This window comes from Trichosurus vulpecula, chromosome 9, assembly GCF_011100635.1.
Source record: "Trichosurus vulpecula isolate mTriVul1 chromosome 9, mTriVul1.pri, whole genome shotgun sequence".
Classification (NCBI taxonomy): domain Eukaryota; kingdom Metazoa; phylum Chordata; class Mammalia; order Diprotodontia; family Phalangeridae; genus Trichosurus; species Trichosurus vulpecula.
The window spans coordinates 349053-367264 of NC_050581.1; the positions used below are offsets into that span (position 1 = coordinate 349053).

Sequence of the window (18212 nt, forward strand, 5' to 3'; positions counted from 1 at the left end):
GTGAAGGTAGAATTGGCAGGGCTTGGGAGCTAAGAGAGAAGCAAATCACCAAATCTCTAAGGGCCTTTTTTTTTCAATCAGTTCAATTTGGGGGTAGGTAGGGAGTCAGTAAAACTGAGCACCCGAGGTGACCCATTCTGTTGATCCTAGACTTGCCCTACAGGGCCAAGCAGCACCAGTCTGATTCCTTAATCCTCATGGCAGCCCTTCATAGCTGGTGACGTTGACTAGGCAGAGTTTCCAAGGAGGAGGATTCCTCCCTTTGCAAGAGGGATGGTAAAGAAGCAGAGTTTGCTTTTTCCTTTCCTTCCTGAAAAAGTGCCAAAAGACCCGAGCCATTGTGCTTTATCTTCTGGGGAAATCCCAGGAAAGCATGGCATTGGACCAAAGGGTCATTAATTAGAGTGGAGTTGTGATGTTGCTTAAGTTTGACTTGCCCCATTGGTGCCACTTCTCGTTCTCTGAATGCCCTGTGACCAAAAGTTCACAGCCAGATTACGTGGATGTTGGAAGGCCCTTAGAGATTCCAATTCTACTTTACTCTTGGGAGAACTGAGGCCTGTAGTTCAGTCCTCCCAGGTCCCACCCTAGAGCCTTTTGTTTGCAGGAGGGCCCCAGCCTTCTGTTGTTTCTGCCACCACCTAGGACTGACTCTTCTGGTTCCTCCCTCCCTGGAAGGGAATTCCCAAGTGACCTGACTCGCCCCTGAATCACCCTTGGATCTGGGGCCTGTGATTTTTACAGGGAGGATATTCTACAGGACATCTACAGCCCCCCTCAGAAACCAAGGGTCATGTTTTCTAGCTCCTTCCAGAACCCAGGGCTCCTGAGACTGTTCTCTGATTCCTTCCTCTAATGTTGAGACCCTGGGTGCCCTCCAACTAATAATATAATAAAAACAATAGCAATTCACATTTCTTTGGAGCTTTAAAGTTTATGAAGCACTTTTCCTCACAACTGACCTGTGAGTGTGTCATTCCCCCATCACACGTAATTTAGCTGAGGCATACAAGGGTGAAATATTCTGCCCAGTCACATACCTAAGTCAGTAACAGAGATTGAACTCTCCCAAATCTTTAGACTCCGTAAGTACAGTACTGCCCCTGCAGTACCTCCCTCACTCTTGCCTAGTGCAATTACTTCTGGTTCCACCCCAGATCACCCTGCATCACATAGGACCTCTTCTGAGAGCACCAAGTGCATTCTTGCCCTCTCAATTCCCTCCCCAGATCCAAGGTGTCCTGTCCCCTGCAAGCTGAGGCATCTAGGAGTGGAGAGAATAGGCTTTATTAATGGGCAAACATAATAAAAATAGGCTTATGAGGAACAGAAGGGATATTTACAAATATACAGTGTTGGCTTGGGAAGGGAAGATGGTACCCTGGGTACTCCCTGCAGTGCCAGCCTGCCCTTAGGGAGCATGCTCCTAATAGAGGAGTGGGATCCTTTTCCCTAGCTCCAGTGTCCAGGCTCCGAAGTTTCCAGACAGATTCCCTTTCAGCTCACATTCCCACAGGCTAAAGGGGTGGGCCAAGCATAGGCAGGTAATCAAGTGGACTGAGCCTCTACCCTCAGACCCCTGCCCTGGCCCCAGTGGGTCTGGTTCAGCTCAAAAGGTAAGCAGAACAGTGAGGCCGAGTAGCAGGGTGTGGGCCACAAGGCCAGGAGCATAGCTTATCTTGAAGGTCTCTTGGCCCCGGGGCCCCCTCTTCCTGTCGGGGCCAGATTTGAACTGCAGTTCTGGGATGATCCTGTGGATCCAGGCATGGTGGGAAGCAACTCGGATGTAGACTCCTGGGCGGTTGCGGCGGGCACAGCCTTCTCCCCAGCTGATCACTCCAGCCTGGAGCCAAGAATGACCAATGTGGCAAACCAGGGGTCCCCCGGAGTCGCCCTGTAGCAAGAAGCAAAACCGATGGTTAGGCACCCCCAAAGGGGAAGGGAATAAGCATTTATATACAACGACTCTGTGCCAGGCAGCTGGCTGAGCGCCTTTTGCAAATTCCTCATTTATCCCTCACAACAACCCTTCAAAGTAGGTGCTATTATCCCTACTTTGTAGTTCAGGAAACTGAGGCAACCAGGGTTAAGTGAATTGTCCAGTGTCACAGCTACTAAGTGTTTGAGGCTACATTTGAACTCGGGTCTTCCTAACTTCAGGCCCAGCACCCTCGTCCCACTGAGCCATCTGCTTCCTCTTTTCTGCCTCCGAGCTCGTCTATGTCTTTTTCTCCGGTTTTCTCCACCCTTTCCCTCTCCGTCCCTTTGTTCTCCTTCCTTCTTAGGCTGCCTTCTCTTTTCCTTTCTTTCCTTCCTCTCTTCCATCCTCCCTCCACCCCTCTTCTATTCCCCTCTGTCCTTCCTACCAACCTTCCAAAAAGGCTTAAACCCATAAGGGTTCAAAGCATGTACTTCAGGAAACCTTCCCAAACCCACCAAGCTTTTATCATCCAACCCAATTCAAATTGTTTCCCATTTCTGTGCAATCTGCACTGGTGTTTGTCCGTGTGGCCTGCGTGTAATGTATGTGTGTGTCCTGTGTCTCCCACCAGACTAGCACTCAATTTAGGGACCAGATTTACACAGATTCGAGGTCAAGAAGACCCAGTTTAGACTTCTATCTCAGATGCTTGGTAGTTGTACAACCAACACGGCTGAGTCATTATCAACTGTATATTGGACCTTCTGAGCTCGATACATCCAAAACCCGAACTCATTCTTTTCCAGAACTGCCCCATTTCTTTAAGGACACGACAATCTTTGTAGTCACCCAGGTTTACAAGCTCAGTGTCATTCTTTATTTCAGCCTCCCCATTTTAGATATGAACAGATAAAATCGAAGTAACTTGGACAAGGTTACACAGTAATTCATTGACCCAACCAAGCCTCGCACCAAGATTTCCTGATTCCTGAGTCAAGCCTCTTTCCCTTGCTTAAGTAACTCAAGGATCTGCACATGGGGCTTATTCAACATTTGGAACTGAGGGCCTACCCTTCCACCCCACCGGGATCTCTCATCAGCCTCTGGCCCATGGCCAAGCTCTGGTATAGAGACATACCTTGCAGGCATCTTTCTTCCCCTCTGCATAACCAGCACACAACATGTCGTCTTGGATGGTTTTGGGTAACACTCCATGCTCTGAGTCCTTGTTATAGAGGATGTTGCACTTCCGTCTGTCAATGATGGGAACAGCCAACTTCTGTAGAATTTGGGGGCTGGGCAGGTTATCTAGAGGGAGGGAGACCCCAGTACTATGAGTTTTCCCCATAACTTCCCACACCTGGCCCCTAGAACAAGAACACTACTTCACTTCTGATTATCAGCTACCTTTCTGTCTTCTGTTTTCCCCAACTGTTTCATCTCACTTAAAACATGGGGTGGGAGAGAAGGGAAGTTAACATGGGAGATTGTCTCAAAGATTGTGTATCTTTGTCATTTGTGGACCCTACAATACTGTATTAATGAGACTGTGGCAATCTCACTGCCACACAGCTTATGGGGCACTAACAGTTAGACCCCTCTTCCCAAGTGGAATGCCAGGGTAGGCACGGAAGTCAGAACTTGGAACGTGTCTTTTAATTTCTTGATGCTTTTTGTTATTCCCCTCTGTGCTTCAAAGTATTTGACTTCAGGTCCCCCATTCTCTTTCTGGCCCTAATCCTCTCCCTAGGACCCTAGATTTCCTTGAAAAATCCCAATCTGCCTTTTCCCTCAGTTTACCTTGCTCACTGGGACTGCCCCAGCCTGTGACCCAACAGTTCATCCCCGCCTCAAACTTGACCTCAGGGCTGGGAATGCACACAGGCAAGATGTAGTCAGTGAAGGTCACTGGAGCCTCCAGTTGGACCAGGGCCACGTCAGCACTGGAGGCCATGCCCTGATACTGGGGATTGCTTTCCACCCTCTTTACTTGAGCATACATGGCATGAGGCCCAGGATTCACCAGCTGCCGGGCCCCTAGTAGAACCTTGTACAGGAAAGTTTCTGAAGTACTGAGGATGGAGGAAAAAGACAAAACAAGATTGACAGTAAGTAACAAGAAGGCTCATCCCGATGGTGAACAGTCACATGGGAGAGGGGAAGGAGGAGGGACTACTTAGGACAATCACAGATTTGAGCCAGAAGGGATCTTAGGGCTCATCAGAGCTATCCCTTCATGTTATAAAGAAATAAGCCCAGAAAAATTAAGTGAATTGTTTGAGGTCAAACAGATAGTAAATGACAGAGCCAGGATTTGCACCCAAGGCCAAATTCCAAATTCAGTGCTTTTTCATAGACTCATCAGGGTAGTACTGGAAGCGTCTTTGGAGGTTCTCTAGCTCAGGGTTTCTTAAACTTTTTCCACTCGCACCCCCTTTTCACGTTCTGGCAGCGTTCGTTGGCATTGCACAATGGCATGCGTGGTGCAAAATGTACATGCTTGTGTTCAGAATCAATAACACAGGCAAGCACTGCCAGAAGCACCTCACATTCATTATATTTGATTTTGAATTTATTTTTGGTCATTGCATGTTCAGAAACCTTTTTACTGTTGCCAAATTTTTTGTGACCCATATGGGGTCACGACCCACAGTTTAAGAAGCCCTGATAGTCCATCCCCTTCATTTTGCAGATGGGAAAACAAGTTGAGGAGGTGTTAGGTAACTTGGTCTAGGTTGCACAAGAGATGAATGGTTAGGGCTGAGATTTGAACTTGGGCTCTACGATTCTATGTTCAGCCTTTTTTCTACTATGTCACACTGCCACCCTTAGAGCAGGGCTGGAATTAAACCAGAGTTCAGAGTCACAGGATTCAGACTTGGAAGGGGACAGCGCAAAGTGTACCTGACTTAATAACACTTATGCAAACATTCTGAAGAAACATCCACCTGCAACCGAATACTTCAACTGAGGAGCAGCCCATTATCTTCTGAGGCATCCTGTTGCACTTTTGAGCAAGTCTGATGCTCCAAAAATTGGTTTAGCAAGCCTTAATCTACCTCTCTGCCCTCTGGAATCAAGCAGAACAACATTCATCCCTTTTCCCCATGACAATCCTTCAAATACTTGAAGACAGCTGCCACATCTCTTCCAAATCTTCTTGACTCCAGAATTAGTATTCCCCGTTACTTCAAACGATTCTTGAGGCCCCTCACCATCTAGGTTGTCCTCTAGGTGTTTTCTAGATTGTCAATGTCCATCCTAAAAGGGGGTGCCTGAAAATAACAGTCCCCAGGGATGGTCTTACCAAAGCTGGGGATAGTGTGACTGTGACCTTCGTTGTTCTAGACATTCGCCCTCTCTTAATGCAGCTTAACATTGCATTAACTTTTTAGGCTGCCTCAGTGTACTTTTCATTCATATTGAACTTGCAATCCACTAAGCCCCCCGTGTCTATATTTGTGTTTTCCGTGCTCCCTTTATGCTATACTTGTGAAATTGATTTTTTTAACTCAAGTGTAAGGCTTTATAGTGAGCCCTATTAAATTTTGTCCGGTGAGATTTTTCCTATTTTTCTAGCTTGCCAAGATTATTTTTGCTTCCAGTGTCTGTCATTCTACATTCTAGCTATCCCTCCCAGTTTTCTGTCATCTACAAATAGGATAACCAAGCTATGTATGCCTTCGTCCAAGTTGCTGATAAAAGTATCAAATGGCACAGGATACTCAACCCATCAGCAAGCATTGATTAAGCACCTACTATATACCAAAGGAGATCTCCTTTCAAATTGACACTGAACCATTAATGGTTTCTCTTAGACATTAAACTAGTTTCACATTCACCAATTCAGCTATCATCTGGCTTATATCTCTCTACTTTGTCCACCATGATGGCATCAGAATCTTTGCCAATTTTTTTTTTTTGCTGAAGTTTAGAAAACCTATAGCATTCCCCTGACATACCAGTCTAGCAACATTGTCAGAAACAAACCAAAAAAGGAAATTAGGATCTTCTGGCATTTTTGGTGAAGCCATGCTGCCCTTTGTGATCGTTACTTTCTCTTCCGGTTGTTCACTAAAAATCCCTTTAATAAGGAGTCCCAAAATTCAAAGTCAAGCTGTATGGTGCATAGATTGCAAGATGCACTCTCATTTTTGAAAATTAAGATAATATTTTCCTTCTGCACTCCCATGGCACTTCACCCATTCTCTATCACTTTTCAGAGATCACTGAGGAGTTTAGCAGTCACATTTACTAATCCTTTAATGCCCTGGAATATAATCCATATGGACTTGGGGACGAACTCAAAATAGCTACCTACTCTCTTACTAACTTCTTTGTTACCTTTAGGTTCTGACCCTATTAGCCAGTTTCATTCTATTCTGTCCAGTTCAAGGAATGTTCTTTTTGTCAGGGAAACCAGACAAAATAAGAATTGAGTAGTCCTATCTTCTTTCTATTATACAGTATCATCAATCTTACTCAAACAGAGGCCCTACCTCTTCTTTGATCCTCCTGTTTGTTTTCAAAGTAACTTTCAAGGCCAGCCTATTTTTGTTATCTTAATTTTAATTGATCATTCTAAATTTTAGCCTTCCTGTCACTATTCTTATAGGATTTTGCCAGTTTTGTATTCACCCTATTTTATCCTTTACTTCTGCCTTCAGTACATTTCTCTTTAACATCTAAATTAGCTAATTAATTCCTTGTGAATTAATCCCCATAAATCTTTTTCAAAAAACTGTCTCTTCCTCAATGGAATTGTTTCTGAAATTATTAGAAATAATTCTCATAATTCCATTTGTGAGAGCTTCTAGAATTTTAGGCCATGGAGTCCTATTTAATCTGCTCTTTGATTTTTGGTACATGTAAGATTATACCTGGCCTTCCTCACCACCTCTCATGAATTCTGAGATAGAAGGATCACTTCCCTCCAAGGTTCCCATCATTTCTACTTTAGCAACCATTTCTTTCTTGTTGGTTCTCTGATCACAAATCTAGCACTCTTTTGTACTACATCACTGTTTACCCTACTTTTATTCTTAAGTTCACAGTTCATCAGAGTTGTGGTGACCTGATGTCCTCCTTGTTCAAGGATAGATACTGAATCCCAGAGAGAAAAAGAGACTTTCATAAACAAGGTCGCGAGTGAGATTGAGACTAGAACCCACGATGGCTCCTTTTCAGTCTCTTGCTCAATTCCATGGCATCACACTGATAATGGGGTGGGTTGTTACCCATGAGATATGATTCCAAAAACATCTTCCCTTTGTCTCATAATTATGCCTGAAATTTCACCTTTGGAGTCAGTCCTTTGGTTTAAGAAAATTCCTCTCTGATGATTCATTTATAATGAAGACAACTGTAAGAGAGTTTATCAATTACTCTCAGCTTATTGAGACATTGGTTTCTTAAGGGGAATGAGGGAGAGAGAGAATTTAGGAGCACAAAGCATCCAGGGATAGTGCACTGGAAAGAGCTCTGGATTGTTCATCCAAATGAGAGTTTCAGCTTTGCCACCAATTCACTATGTGACCCTTGCTTTTCTAATCCTGAAAGGTCATCTAGTCCAACTCCCTTATTATTCAGAGGAGGAAACAGATCCCTTTAAGCTCTGAAACTCTCTACTTCTATGTGATTCATAGAAATTGGAAATGTCTCCAGTTTCCATGATTGTGGTCTCCTGGGGCAGATTGAGGACAACATGTATGTGTAGGCTTAGTAGGCATCCAGGAGGTAGCATGAATATCCTGAGCACCTGAGGGTGTAGAATGTGGAGGGGACCCTAGGTTGTGTTCTGTGTGGTGCAGTGCATTTAAAGACACAAGGGCTAGGCTCCAATTTAGACCCTAATATTTACTGACACATGATAGGCAAACCACTTGACCTTCCCAGACCCTAATTTTTTCCTTTAAATGGAAAAAATGCTTTGTAATTTTTAAATCACTATAGAAATATGAGTTAACACTGTTTCCCATTTTTGCTCTCATTCATAAAATGAAGAGACTGGATTAGGTGAACTGGAACTCTTCCAGCTATAAATCCCATTAAGAACCTTTTATGAGAGTTAGAAAGAGGTGTCTATGGTTTTGAAAATGAAGTGAGGGAGGAAGAACACGGTAAAGGGTGGGGCTGGCCACAGGGAGATGTCCATGATACTGATAAACTTTGAAGGGGACAGGAGAAATAGGAGACAGGAGATATATTCACCTGAAGGCTCCAGGATGTGGCAAAGAATATCAGAAGAGGGGGAAACAAAAAAGGACAGAATTTAGGAAGAGCCAAAGAATAGAATGAGAAGGAACCACAGTAGGAGCTGGTTTAGGGAACTGCCTGAGGGACTGGGACAGCCTAAGGAAAAAGGCACAGAGACCAATGGCTCACTTCAACATCCTCCCTGAGAATAGACCTATGGAAAAGAGGGACTGCAGTTGTACCTGGAGGGGGTGGGGTTGAGGCCCTTTAAGGCCTAGCTCAAAAGTCATTATCTGCAAGAAATCTTCCTCACTAGAAATGTCACCCTTGGCAAGTCACAACCTTGGTTTCCTCATCTGTAAAAATGAGGGAGTTGAACTTGAGGTCTTAGGTTCACTTCTACATACATACATACGGAGAGAGGGAGAGAGAGCAAGAACATAGAGGATCCTAGAAATCATCTAGTAGTTGTTAGACTTCATTTCTATAGAGGAGAGATCTGAAGTAGAGAGAAATTAAGTCTTTGGCCCAAGGTTACAAAATTAGTTGGTGGCAGAACTGAGGCTCAAACCCAAGTCCTTTAATTCTCGGTTTAATGTTCTTACCATTAAACCATGGTGCCTCTCCCAAGCAGATGTGATCATTTCTTTTGATGAACCCCCAAAGCATTTGTTGCTAGCTCTCTTTTGGTCTTTCTCACATCCTTCTGTGTAACATTTTTATGTCATTCCCTCTTCTAGGCTGTAAGGAGCCTTAAGACAGGATTGTTTCTTAGTCATTAGTCCCAACCCCCCAAAATAATGCATTGTACATAGCTAACTATGTAAATGCTGCCCAGGAAAATTTGATAAATTGAATTTCAATGTAAAGAAAGTTCATCTGGGAAAGCAATGATGCACTGTGGTAGGTTCTCAAAACATGCTGAGGTTTCTCCCCCATACCAAAATGATAGCCTTGGTCGCATCACCTCAATGTTATAGTGCCTGTCTGGCCTGTATCAAGCTAAGTGAGGAAATTTGGCCTAGTGGAAAAAACACTGAACTGACCATCACGAGGCTTGGGTCAAAGTCACTTTACTTCTCTGGGCCTTCATTTCTGCTACTCTAAAATGGGAAGAAGAAGAATTGAAGTATTTCCTACCTCATGTTTTTGGAAGGAAATCGCTTTGTGATAGTAAAGAGCTAAAGAATTGTGAGCTGGCATCATACCCGGCATAGGACAGTGGCAAAGAACCCTGGACTTGGAATCAGTAGATACTAATTTGCATCCTTGTTTTATCAAGTCTCTAGCAGCCTTCGTCTGTCTATTCTATGTCAGAGAGTACAGTAAATACCTGTGTCTCAGAACCTGGAAGATTTATCTTTGTTGATGAATAGAGAGGATAAGTCTGGCTGGACAGACTAGGCATTACGTTGCTGTCTGTGGTGCTAGAGGATGAGGGGAAAGTGGGTCTGGTAGGAATTGTAGCAGGCAGAAGGCTGTCCATGGTGCTGAAACAAACAGCTGCCTAGGGAGAGGGAAAATCCAAAGGTATAGGAGCAGGTTGGCCTGCAGGCATGTGGCACTTACTTAGAGAAGCAATGAGCTGCTGTCAATACCCACTGATCCGTTATAAGGCTTCCTCCGCAGAAGTGGGTTCCATTCCTCTGGATGCTGACCTGCCAGGGCCATTCCCTCTCTTGGGCATTCTCACCTCCTACCATTCGGTTCAGCATTCGGGGCTGGCCACAAGCTGGGGGGTAGAGGAGAATGAAAAAGAGAGGTAGATGTTGCCGTTGCTGCCCTGTAGAGGACCTGTCTCTCCCACTGTAAACATGAACTATTATTTTTAGGATCATAGTAGGTTAGAGCTGGAATTGACTTCATAAGTTTTTCTCCTTTCTATCTTCCTTTCTTTGGCCTATAGTTTCCCTCCCCTTTGTGATTCATTTTTTTCTTGTCCATTCTTGGGAGCTCAGTAACTGCTTCTCTGTCGTCACTGGTCTCTTCTTGACTAGCTAGTTTCATCTATCAGGATTTCCCTGGTATGCCTAATTCTCTTTGGGAAGCCATATCTGCCTTGCATTATAAAAGGTATGGAAACAGAAGCCTTGAGTAGCAATATCATCTAGTCCATTATCAATATGAAGCAGGCATCCCCTTGACAACTTCCTTGATAAATGACCTTGGAGCCTTCATTTAAGCAGCTCCATTATTGGGGAATTAATCACCTCCCAAAATAACCCGTTCCAATGTTGTACAGATCCAATTTTTATTGAGTTCCTCCTCATATTGATTAGAAATCTGCCTTCTAACTTATACCCACTTACTCTTTTTCTGAACTTTGGAGGTAAAGTATATCAAGTCAAATTCATGTCAAATTCACCACACTATTCATGCATAAAATATGCAAAGATAGCAATTACGGTCCCTGAAAGTTTCTAGTTTTCTGTTTCCCATGAGACAGAAACCTCCTGTCCGTAAAAGCTACCTGCTTAGTTTATACTCTGAGACTCTAGAACACTATCTATTTCCCAACTCCATTCGTAGGGCCTCAGTCACTTACTTACCTCTAGTTGACTCTGCCTTCTTTGTTCCTGAAAGATAAAGATTCAAGGATGGAGGGTCAATTGCCACTGGAAGTTCTCCTACAACCCCAGACTGAAAAATTCTCTCCAGTCTTCCAGACATTCTCTTCCCCTATCATCCTTGGTTTCCCTGTACCTTACTCCTATTCTCCAAACACCAAGCTTAGAGCCTATATGCTTTAAAGAGGTTCCTCCTAGCACTACCAACCTTAAACAAACAGGATTATCATCTCCACCCTCAAGAGTCTCTCAAGGCTCTGCTAACTTGCTAGTAAAAAGTTATAGACCTGACAATGAAAAACAACACAGTTAAAGCATTATACACAAAAGGTCTCAAGAAATGTTGGTTGGATATTTGATTGAATGAATAAGGGAAATACAATGTGGTGGCCCTGAAAGAACTTAAGATTTGAGTCCAAAGTCCTGTTTTCAAATTACAACTCTACTATCTACCAGTTATGTGGACATGGCATGTGATTTCCTCTCTCTGGGCCATTTCCTCTTATGTAAAATAGGTTTATAATTTCCTGTACTACCTACTTCACAAAGTTGTGAAGCACTCTAAAGCACTAAAGATGAATGAGCTGTTGTTTACTGCCAACCTCCCCTCTTTCCTAGGTCTGAACTCCCTAAGGGACAAAAAAGTTTAAAATGGTCTTTGGAAGACCCTTCCAGCTATAAGGTCAGCAGTATTTCCCAGCCCTCATTTCCCTTAGACCTTGCCCTGTTCCCAGAACCCAATAGGTGGATTTGTTACTAGTGACCCTAGGTCTTCAGACTTGGACATTGAAATAAAACCAACCAGATGGAGCTGAGGAACAGCCTTAGCAGGAAATGGACAGGCCCATGACTGGAGCTTATTTGTATAATTAGATCATTAATTCAATGTATTGGGCTGGGACAGTTATGATTTATTATGTGCCACTGGACCTTTTTTGGGAGACCTCCAGACATACATTCCATCATCAGAATGGGGAAACAGAGGCACCAGGGAATGAAGGAAAGATAGGAATAGAGGAGGGGACAGCAAGCAGGAAAAAGGAAAGGCAAAGGGGAAAGGGGACAGTGATGAGGAGATAGGATGGGCCAAGAAGGTGACAAAAAGGAGTAAATAGGAAGATAGGCAAGGGTAAAAATGGAGTATTCAAGTGGAGGAAAGAATTTAGCACCTTTTCAGGAATGCTGACCTCTGGTTCTTCTGACATATAAGACAGTAGATATGGGGCTGGGGGAAGCCCTGAGTGGGTAGTGGTTCCAGGGAGTTGCTGCACTTCATGCTGAAAAATGGCTTTTCATATACATTGCACTAATGCATCTGGCTTAGCAAACTCCTCTACTAAAATCTAGTTATACTCACAGATTAATGTCCATTAGTTTAGTGTGAAATTGTTAGAATGATAGTCTAGCTAAGACAGCCAGGTCAGCAAGCTGGGAACTTGAACTGGGGAAAGGAGTAGGGGGGAGAGGTAATTTTAAAGCCTGGGACTTTGGAAGAGAGGCAGGGCTGAGCGAGGTGCTATTTGAGGTGCTTCAAGAGCATTGGGGAGCAGCATGGAGGTCCAGGAAAGACAAAGGAAGGTGGAAAAGACAGCAGATAGGAAATTTGCCCACTCAGCTCTTTTGCAGAAGGCTCTGGTGACAGCAGCCTGTCACATGGCTCTGGGTTTGAAGTAGTTGCCTGTCTTATGTTGGAAGACAAAGTTCAGGGAAAGGAATGAGGTAGATGGAGGTCTACAATATCACTAGAGGTGGAGAAAACTCAGAGAAGAAGAATTGGAACCTATAGACAGGAAATGGGGAAATCCTGACATTCAGAAAAAGAGACAGTAGTGGGGGCAGGGGAAGTGGAGGAACAGGAAGACAGAGGCAGAGAGAAAGAGAGTCAGAGAGAAGAAGATGAAGGAAGGGAAGGAGGAGGAAGGGGAAGAGGAAGAGGAGGAGGAAGAGGAGGAGGAGGAGGAGGAAGAAGAGGAGGAGAAAGAGGAGGAGGAACAGAAGGAGGAGGAGGAGAAGGAAGAGGAGGAGGAGGAGGAGAAAGAGGAGGAGGAGAGAGCATGCTAGGGGCAGAGGGAATAGGGACTCTTGCTCTCTTGCTCTGGGTCAGTTTGTACATATGTGAGTTTTTGAGGGGGGAGGATAACAGGGAACTGTACTTTAGAAACCAAGTCACCCCAGGATTCTTGTCTCTCAGCCTAAGGCCATTCCCCTAGTCTCAATGGCCTTTGGTTTTAAGAGGTAAATTTCACTGTTCCTTGCCCTTATTGGTAAGAACAGCAATTACCCAGTAATATCAGGAGTAATCACAACTAATTATCCATCATCATTATGATTGTAAAAGGTGCATGGCCACTTATCTCAAAGGAAAGCAATTATCCTGCAATAATAGGCCCAAATAAAAAGAGCCAGGGGCTAGGGGGCAGTCCTGGGTGCTAGAGGAGGAGGAGAGACTGGGGGACAGGATTCTGGGGTTCCAGTAGCAGGGCAGGACAAAGAGAACAGCACACTTTCTGAAGCATATTTTCCTGGAACCACTCAAGAGAGCAGGTATCCCCATATCTTTCAGCAGTCATGAGATGATGAAACTGAACCCCAGTCCTGATCTGCAGCCTGAAATGGCCAAGGCCCATCCCAGGGAGGTGACACAGGGACAGGGAAATGCAGCTGCTTCCAGAGTAGGGTGTGTTAGCCAGTGGAATGCGGTATGATTTTCAGGGCAAAGAGCACCCACGGGAAGGGAAGGCAAAATCCGGAAAGCAAGGAGTGTCTCTTTAGATGTTTGGATGACCTCCCACCAGCCCAGGAGTCCTGACTCCTGGTCCTGTCCTTCAGCTCCCCAATGATCTTTTCCCTCACCCCCCGAGCTGCTCTGATCAGAGTAACCCTATCTTGACCCCAATTAGCTTGAGATTTGGAAACAGGGGAGAAGGCTGGCACCCCACCCTCCTCCTACACTGCTCTTTGTGGCCACAATATCCTCAGAGCTTAAGCTGGAAGGATCTGGAAGCATTTAGTTCTGCAGGGGACCATAAAGGCCATTTAATCTAACCTCTCATTTTGCAGATGAGGAAACTGAGGTAGGGAGTCAAGGAGACTTGTCCAAGGTCACCCCGATGATGAGTGACAGAGGTGGAATTTGAAGAACCCAAAGTCATCTCATTCCAGATCTCCTTTTTTTTCACGTTGCCATATGGCCTCTAGGTGCTCTTCTCCTCTCCTCCTATGTGACTTCATTCTCTAGCCTCCTGCTCATAAGTCTTATTTTCCTACTAAACTACATCCTCTACCACTCTTCTCAGCCCCCAAATCAAACTTTTGACTCAGCTTCCTCCTCAGCCCCTCAGCTTTCTACTCATCTCCCAGCATCCTAATGAACCCCATCCTCCAGCCTCCTACTCACTCCCCTCTCCTAATCTCCAATTAACTCTTGGCTCCTATCTTCCTTTCTCTTTCCAAATGAAGGAAAGGCATTTAAATATATGCCCCCCCCCATTCAGAGGTTAGTAGGTCTGGCCCCTAACCGTTTCCTGTCTGGTGCTGCTCGGTCCTAATTGGCACACTGGCTGATGAAGCCCAGAGCCTCTCCCTTCTTTGTGGGCCCCTTGGGTCCTACTGTTGCCACCTTCACACCCTCCCTTAGGAATGATGACAGATGGGAAAGGGTGTTTTCTCCAGATCATGGTGATCTTTCCTTCCCCCAGCTCCCTCCAGGCCTGTGGCAGTTGATGGAGGCAAATCTGCACATCTTTCAGACCTCTGTCTATCTTAGTATGACTAAATCCTTATCCTAGCCATGTAAGACTTGGATAAGGGGTAGGAGAGTCATCCAGCATGCTGTGGTAGAAAAGCAACAAGCTTAGACATAAGGCAAGACCTAGCTTGAAATACTGACTTTAACACTTACTAGTTATTTGACCATAGACAGATTGTTTAATTTTTTTGAGCCACAGTTGCTTTACCTTTAAAATGGGGATAATAGCACTTGAACTCTGTACTTCACAAGGTTGTAAACCTTAAAGCGTTATATAACTTTGTGAGTTATCTTAGGACTTCAGATTTCACAGGGTATGACTGCAGGGGTCTCCATGGGTAGGGAGCTTTCTTTCATCTTTTCTCTCTCCAAGACCTAGAAATTGTGTTCTCTATTCCCAGAGATACCCCCAAATCCTCAAAAAACAAACCCAAATGTTCCAGGACTATCTGAGGCCATGGAGAAGACTCTCTTGTGCTGTGGGAATCTTTGGGTTCCCCTACCTTCCCTGGGGCTACTCCCTGCCATGGAGTCTGAGTTGGGGGGAGAAGAATGGGGAGACGGTAGTAAGAGACAAAGTTGGGCATATTCTAGGAGGGAGAACAGGAAAGGAAGGTAGAAAGCTAGTCAGGAGGAAGTAAGGAGACACAGAGATCAACACAGAATAAAAGATGGGGCAGAGCCCCATAGAAATGCAGAGATGCGCTGAGAGAAAGAGACAAAGCAAGGAAGTATGTGATTGGAGAAAAGGAAAAGGAGGCGGGGACCAAAAGGTGAAAGAAAAAGATGTGAAAAAGTAAAGAACATAGAACCCAGGTGCATTGGCCTTCAGTCCCCAGTTTGCCTTCTTTAGGTCACACTCTCCCTATCAACCCCAACCCTGGCCCCCCCACTCCAAACCCAGATATTCTGGGCTCCAGCTTCTGAAGACTCACCAAACTGAAGGAGGAGAAAGAAGAGGGCCAGCGTGTGGAGCTGCCTCATGCCTTCTGGTCTCAGGGAGCCGGGGGAATAGGACTCCTGGGTTCAGGGAGGGACTCTGAGCTGGTTGGGTCAGCGAAGCAACAATGGTTTGGGGAGCACTGAGCTTCCAGGCTCCATGAAGCAGGGGGTTATATCCCAGGAGGTGATTGCCGGCTTGAAAATGCCACCCGACCAGTTCACCCAGTTCCCTCTCATTTGCCTCTCCTTCAGGAACTGGAGTCTCCTGAAGAGGTGACATTTCAATGACCCTGCCCTCCTGAACCCCCTGAACTTCTAGAGTCAGAACCAGAATGCCCTGGCCAGCCCTGACCCTGTATTGCAATGGATTGAGCCTAGAACCTCCATATCTTTTTTCCCCCTAGTCTGAACAACAGGCATAACTGGGATTCCAGAGCACATCTTGGTTACTCTGAAGAAGGTGGACACTTGGGTCTCTGAGCAGAGGAGCCAGAAGGAAGACAGAGGCCTGGAGAACAGGAAACCTTCTCAGAATGGGCAGGGTTTAAGAGGGGTGTACAGGAAGTCTGGGTTCTGGGAAGGCCTGGATCAGCAGTGCCCCAATTCCTTTGTGGTTATTGGTCTCTGGGTGGGAGGGACCCTCTCCCCCAGGCTCTGAAGATTGAGGATTGAGAGTGGAAGTAGACAGACTCCTGGAAGGAAGTTATTTAGGGAACGGGTTTGACGTAAAGGAGTTCAGGATAGGAGCCACCCCATCAGAACAGCCAACTCCCCTTTCTTTCCCCATATACTTGGGTCCTGGAACATAGGGTCAAGCCTAGAGTTTCCTGGTGTTGGCTGTCCTTAACCATGCTCATTCCCTCATCCCTTGAACCTTCCTAAATTCTGTCTCATTCTCTGCTCTAGATCCCACTCCTCACAGAAATGAAGTTCATTCAATTTAACAACCGTGCTCTGGCTCGCATCCTACCCCTGCCCACACCCCCTTTATCTTTCCTCTCTCCATCCCTGAATTCAAATGTCTGCATTCTAAGGTGCATATAGGACCCAACATTCTATGTTATGAGAGCTTTTGGTAGAATCACAAGACCATAGATTAAGAGTTAGAAAGAACCTCGAAGGCCATCTATGCCACCGTCATATTGAAGTCAATAGATGTTAAAGGACTTGTCCAATATCACTTAAGTATTAAATGACAAACACTGATGCCCCAGCATACCTTTCAGATTTAAGATTTTATGGTCTATGTTCTTAGAACCCTGTTAGCTCTGACATTCTATGCTTTCTTTTCTTAGATCCTTTCCAGCTCTTTCTATGTTCAGTATTTTAAAGGCCTCTCCAGCTTTATAGAATTTTGATATTCTTTGTTCTAATTTCGAAGGTCCCTTCTAGCCCCTCCATTTTCTGTTTTCTGATCTATAGGCCTTTCTAGCTCCAACATTCTAATTAGGGTTGCTTCCAGTTCTGAACATTGTGTGAGTCTAAAATTCTGATTCTACTCCTGTAAATATTTGTGCCCTGGAGGAAATCTGGGCATAGGGATGGAAAGCTTGGTAAGGAGGAAGAGGATGGTGGTCTATGAAGGAAGCCACAAAGGCTATCAAACTGGGGGGAAGGAGCAGTATGAACTCTGCTGGAGAGTCTCAGAAGGAAGGAGGTCAGGACACATGTGAGCCTGGTTTCCTCAGCCCCTTTCCTTGAACCTGAAGCCCGCCAATGAAAGGAAATGGGGTGCCCTCTAGTGGTAATGGGGTACAGATGCTGATTACGGAGAGGGGAGAACCCGGGCAGGGGCTGCAGAGGAAGCCTGGAAGCTGTGGGACAGCCCCTCTTCTGAAGAGTCCCTTTCTCCGTATTTGTCACCCTCCCTTCTGGTCCACTCACTCTCTCTCTCCTTTCCTTCTTGTGACTAGAGCTTCCCACTTATTTTTTTTTTTTTAAATTCAGATGCTTTATTAGGCAACTCTCAAGACTTTAAGTTGCAGTTAGTTAAGTAAACGTTTATTAAGCATCTAATATGTGCCACGGACTGTGTATTAAGCTAAGGATACAAAAAAGAAGCAAAAGACAGTCTCTTTCTTCAAGGAGCTGACAATCTAATAGATTTTGGTGTTGACTTTCACTGGCAGAGGGATTTTCCTCATTAAGCACTCCCATTTCCCATAAAATCACAGAACCAATCCAAGCAAAAAATTAACATTAAACATTAATACAAATAACTATACTTGCTTAATAGCTACGTTTAAAATAATTAATTTAAGGGGGTGAATTTCACAACACTTTTCCCCATTCCTCCCTCCAGTTTGTCATTAGGATTCCTTGCTGCTTCATTATCATTAACTCTTCCTCATACGAGGTTCTCATTATTGTGTACTCCATTTTTAAAGTTCTTCATTTTCTGCCCTGTGTTCCTCATAATTATCCAACCATTTCTATTTCTTATTCCTATTTATTACAGCCCGAAACACTCACCATTCCCGTCTCTTATGCCCGGGGAAGCTGTGCATCCTGAAGTCTAACTGACAATCCAGCCTGCTCCAGTGTTTATACTGGGAGTCTTTCGTGGTAGAGACAGTGAACCACTTCCTAAGACCATCTTTTTGAAGTGAGCTCTGAGGTTCTGCTGACGTCTTCTTCACAGAGCTTAAGAGCTCCATTTACTGGAACCTCCTTTCCCTCCATGATAAAATTCTTGGCTTAGGCTAATGGCTCAGCCTCTATCTTCCTAGCTCATTTGTTACTTTTTTCCCACTGTCGATCCAACACATGCTTCCCCATCAGCCTCCTCTTTTCTCACCCCTAGATTCTAGTCCCAGTGTTGCCATTTATTCACTTCTTA

General features: G+C 44.8%; 1 protein-coding gene across 1 annotated transcript; it reads right to left on the reverse strand.

Moving 5' to 3' along the window:
• Nucleotides 1-1609: 1609 nt before the first annotated feature.
• On the reverse strand, nt 1610-17880 carry LOC118831090 (serine protease 27-like). Its single transcript, XM_036738248.1, has 8 exons — nt 17846-17880; nt 15824-15881; nt 15367-15451; nt 10666-10692; nt 9686-9848; nt 3722-3993; nt 3060-3229; nt 1610-1894 (listed from the first exon to the last, which is right to left on the reverse strand). The coding sequence occupies exons 1-8, from the start codon at nt 17878-17880 to the stop codon at nt 1610-1612; spliced, it is 1095 nt and encodes a 364-aa protein (XP_036594143.1).
• Between the last annotated feature and the right edge of the window lie 332 nt (nt 17881-18212).

Excerpts from the sequence above, each read along its gene's own strand:
- LOC118831090 (XM_036738248.1), bottom strand. The coding sequence starts at position 17,880 with ATGCACAGCTTCCCCGGGCATAAGAGACGGGAATG. Across the intron at positions 15,882-17,845 it reads GGGCATAAGAGACGGGAATG|GCCTCTGTCTTCCTTCTGGC; the intron begins GTGAGTGTTTCG and ends CCTGTTCTCCAG. Across the intron at positions 1,895-3,059 it reads GGAAGAAAGATGCCTGCAAG|GGCGACTCCGGGGGACCCCT; the intron begins GTATGTCTCTAT and ends TTCTTGCTACAG.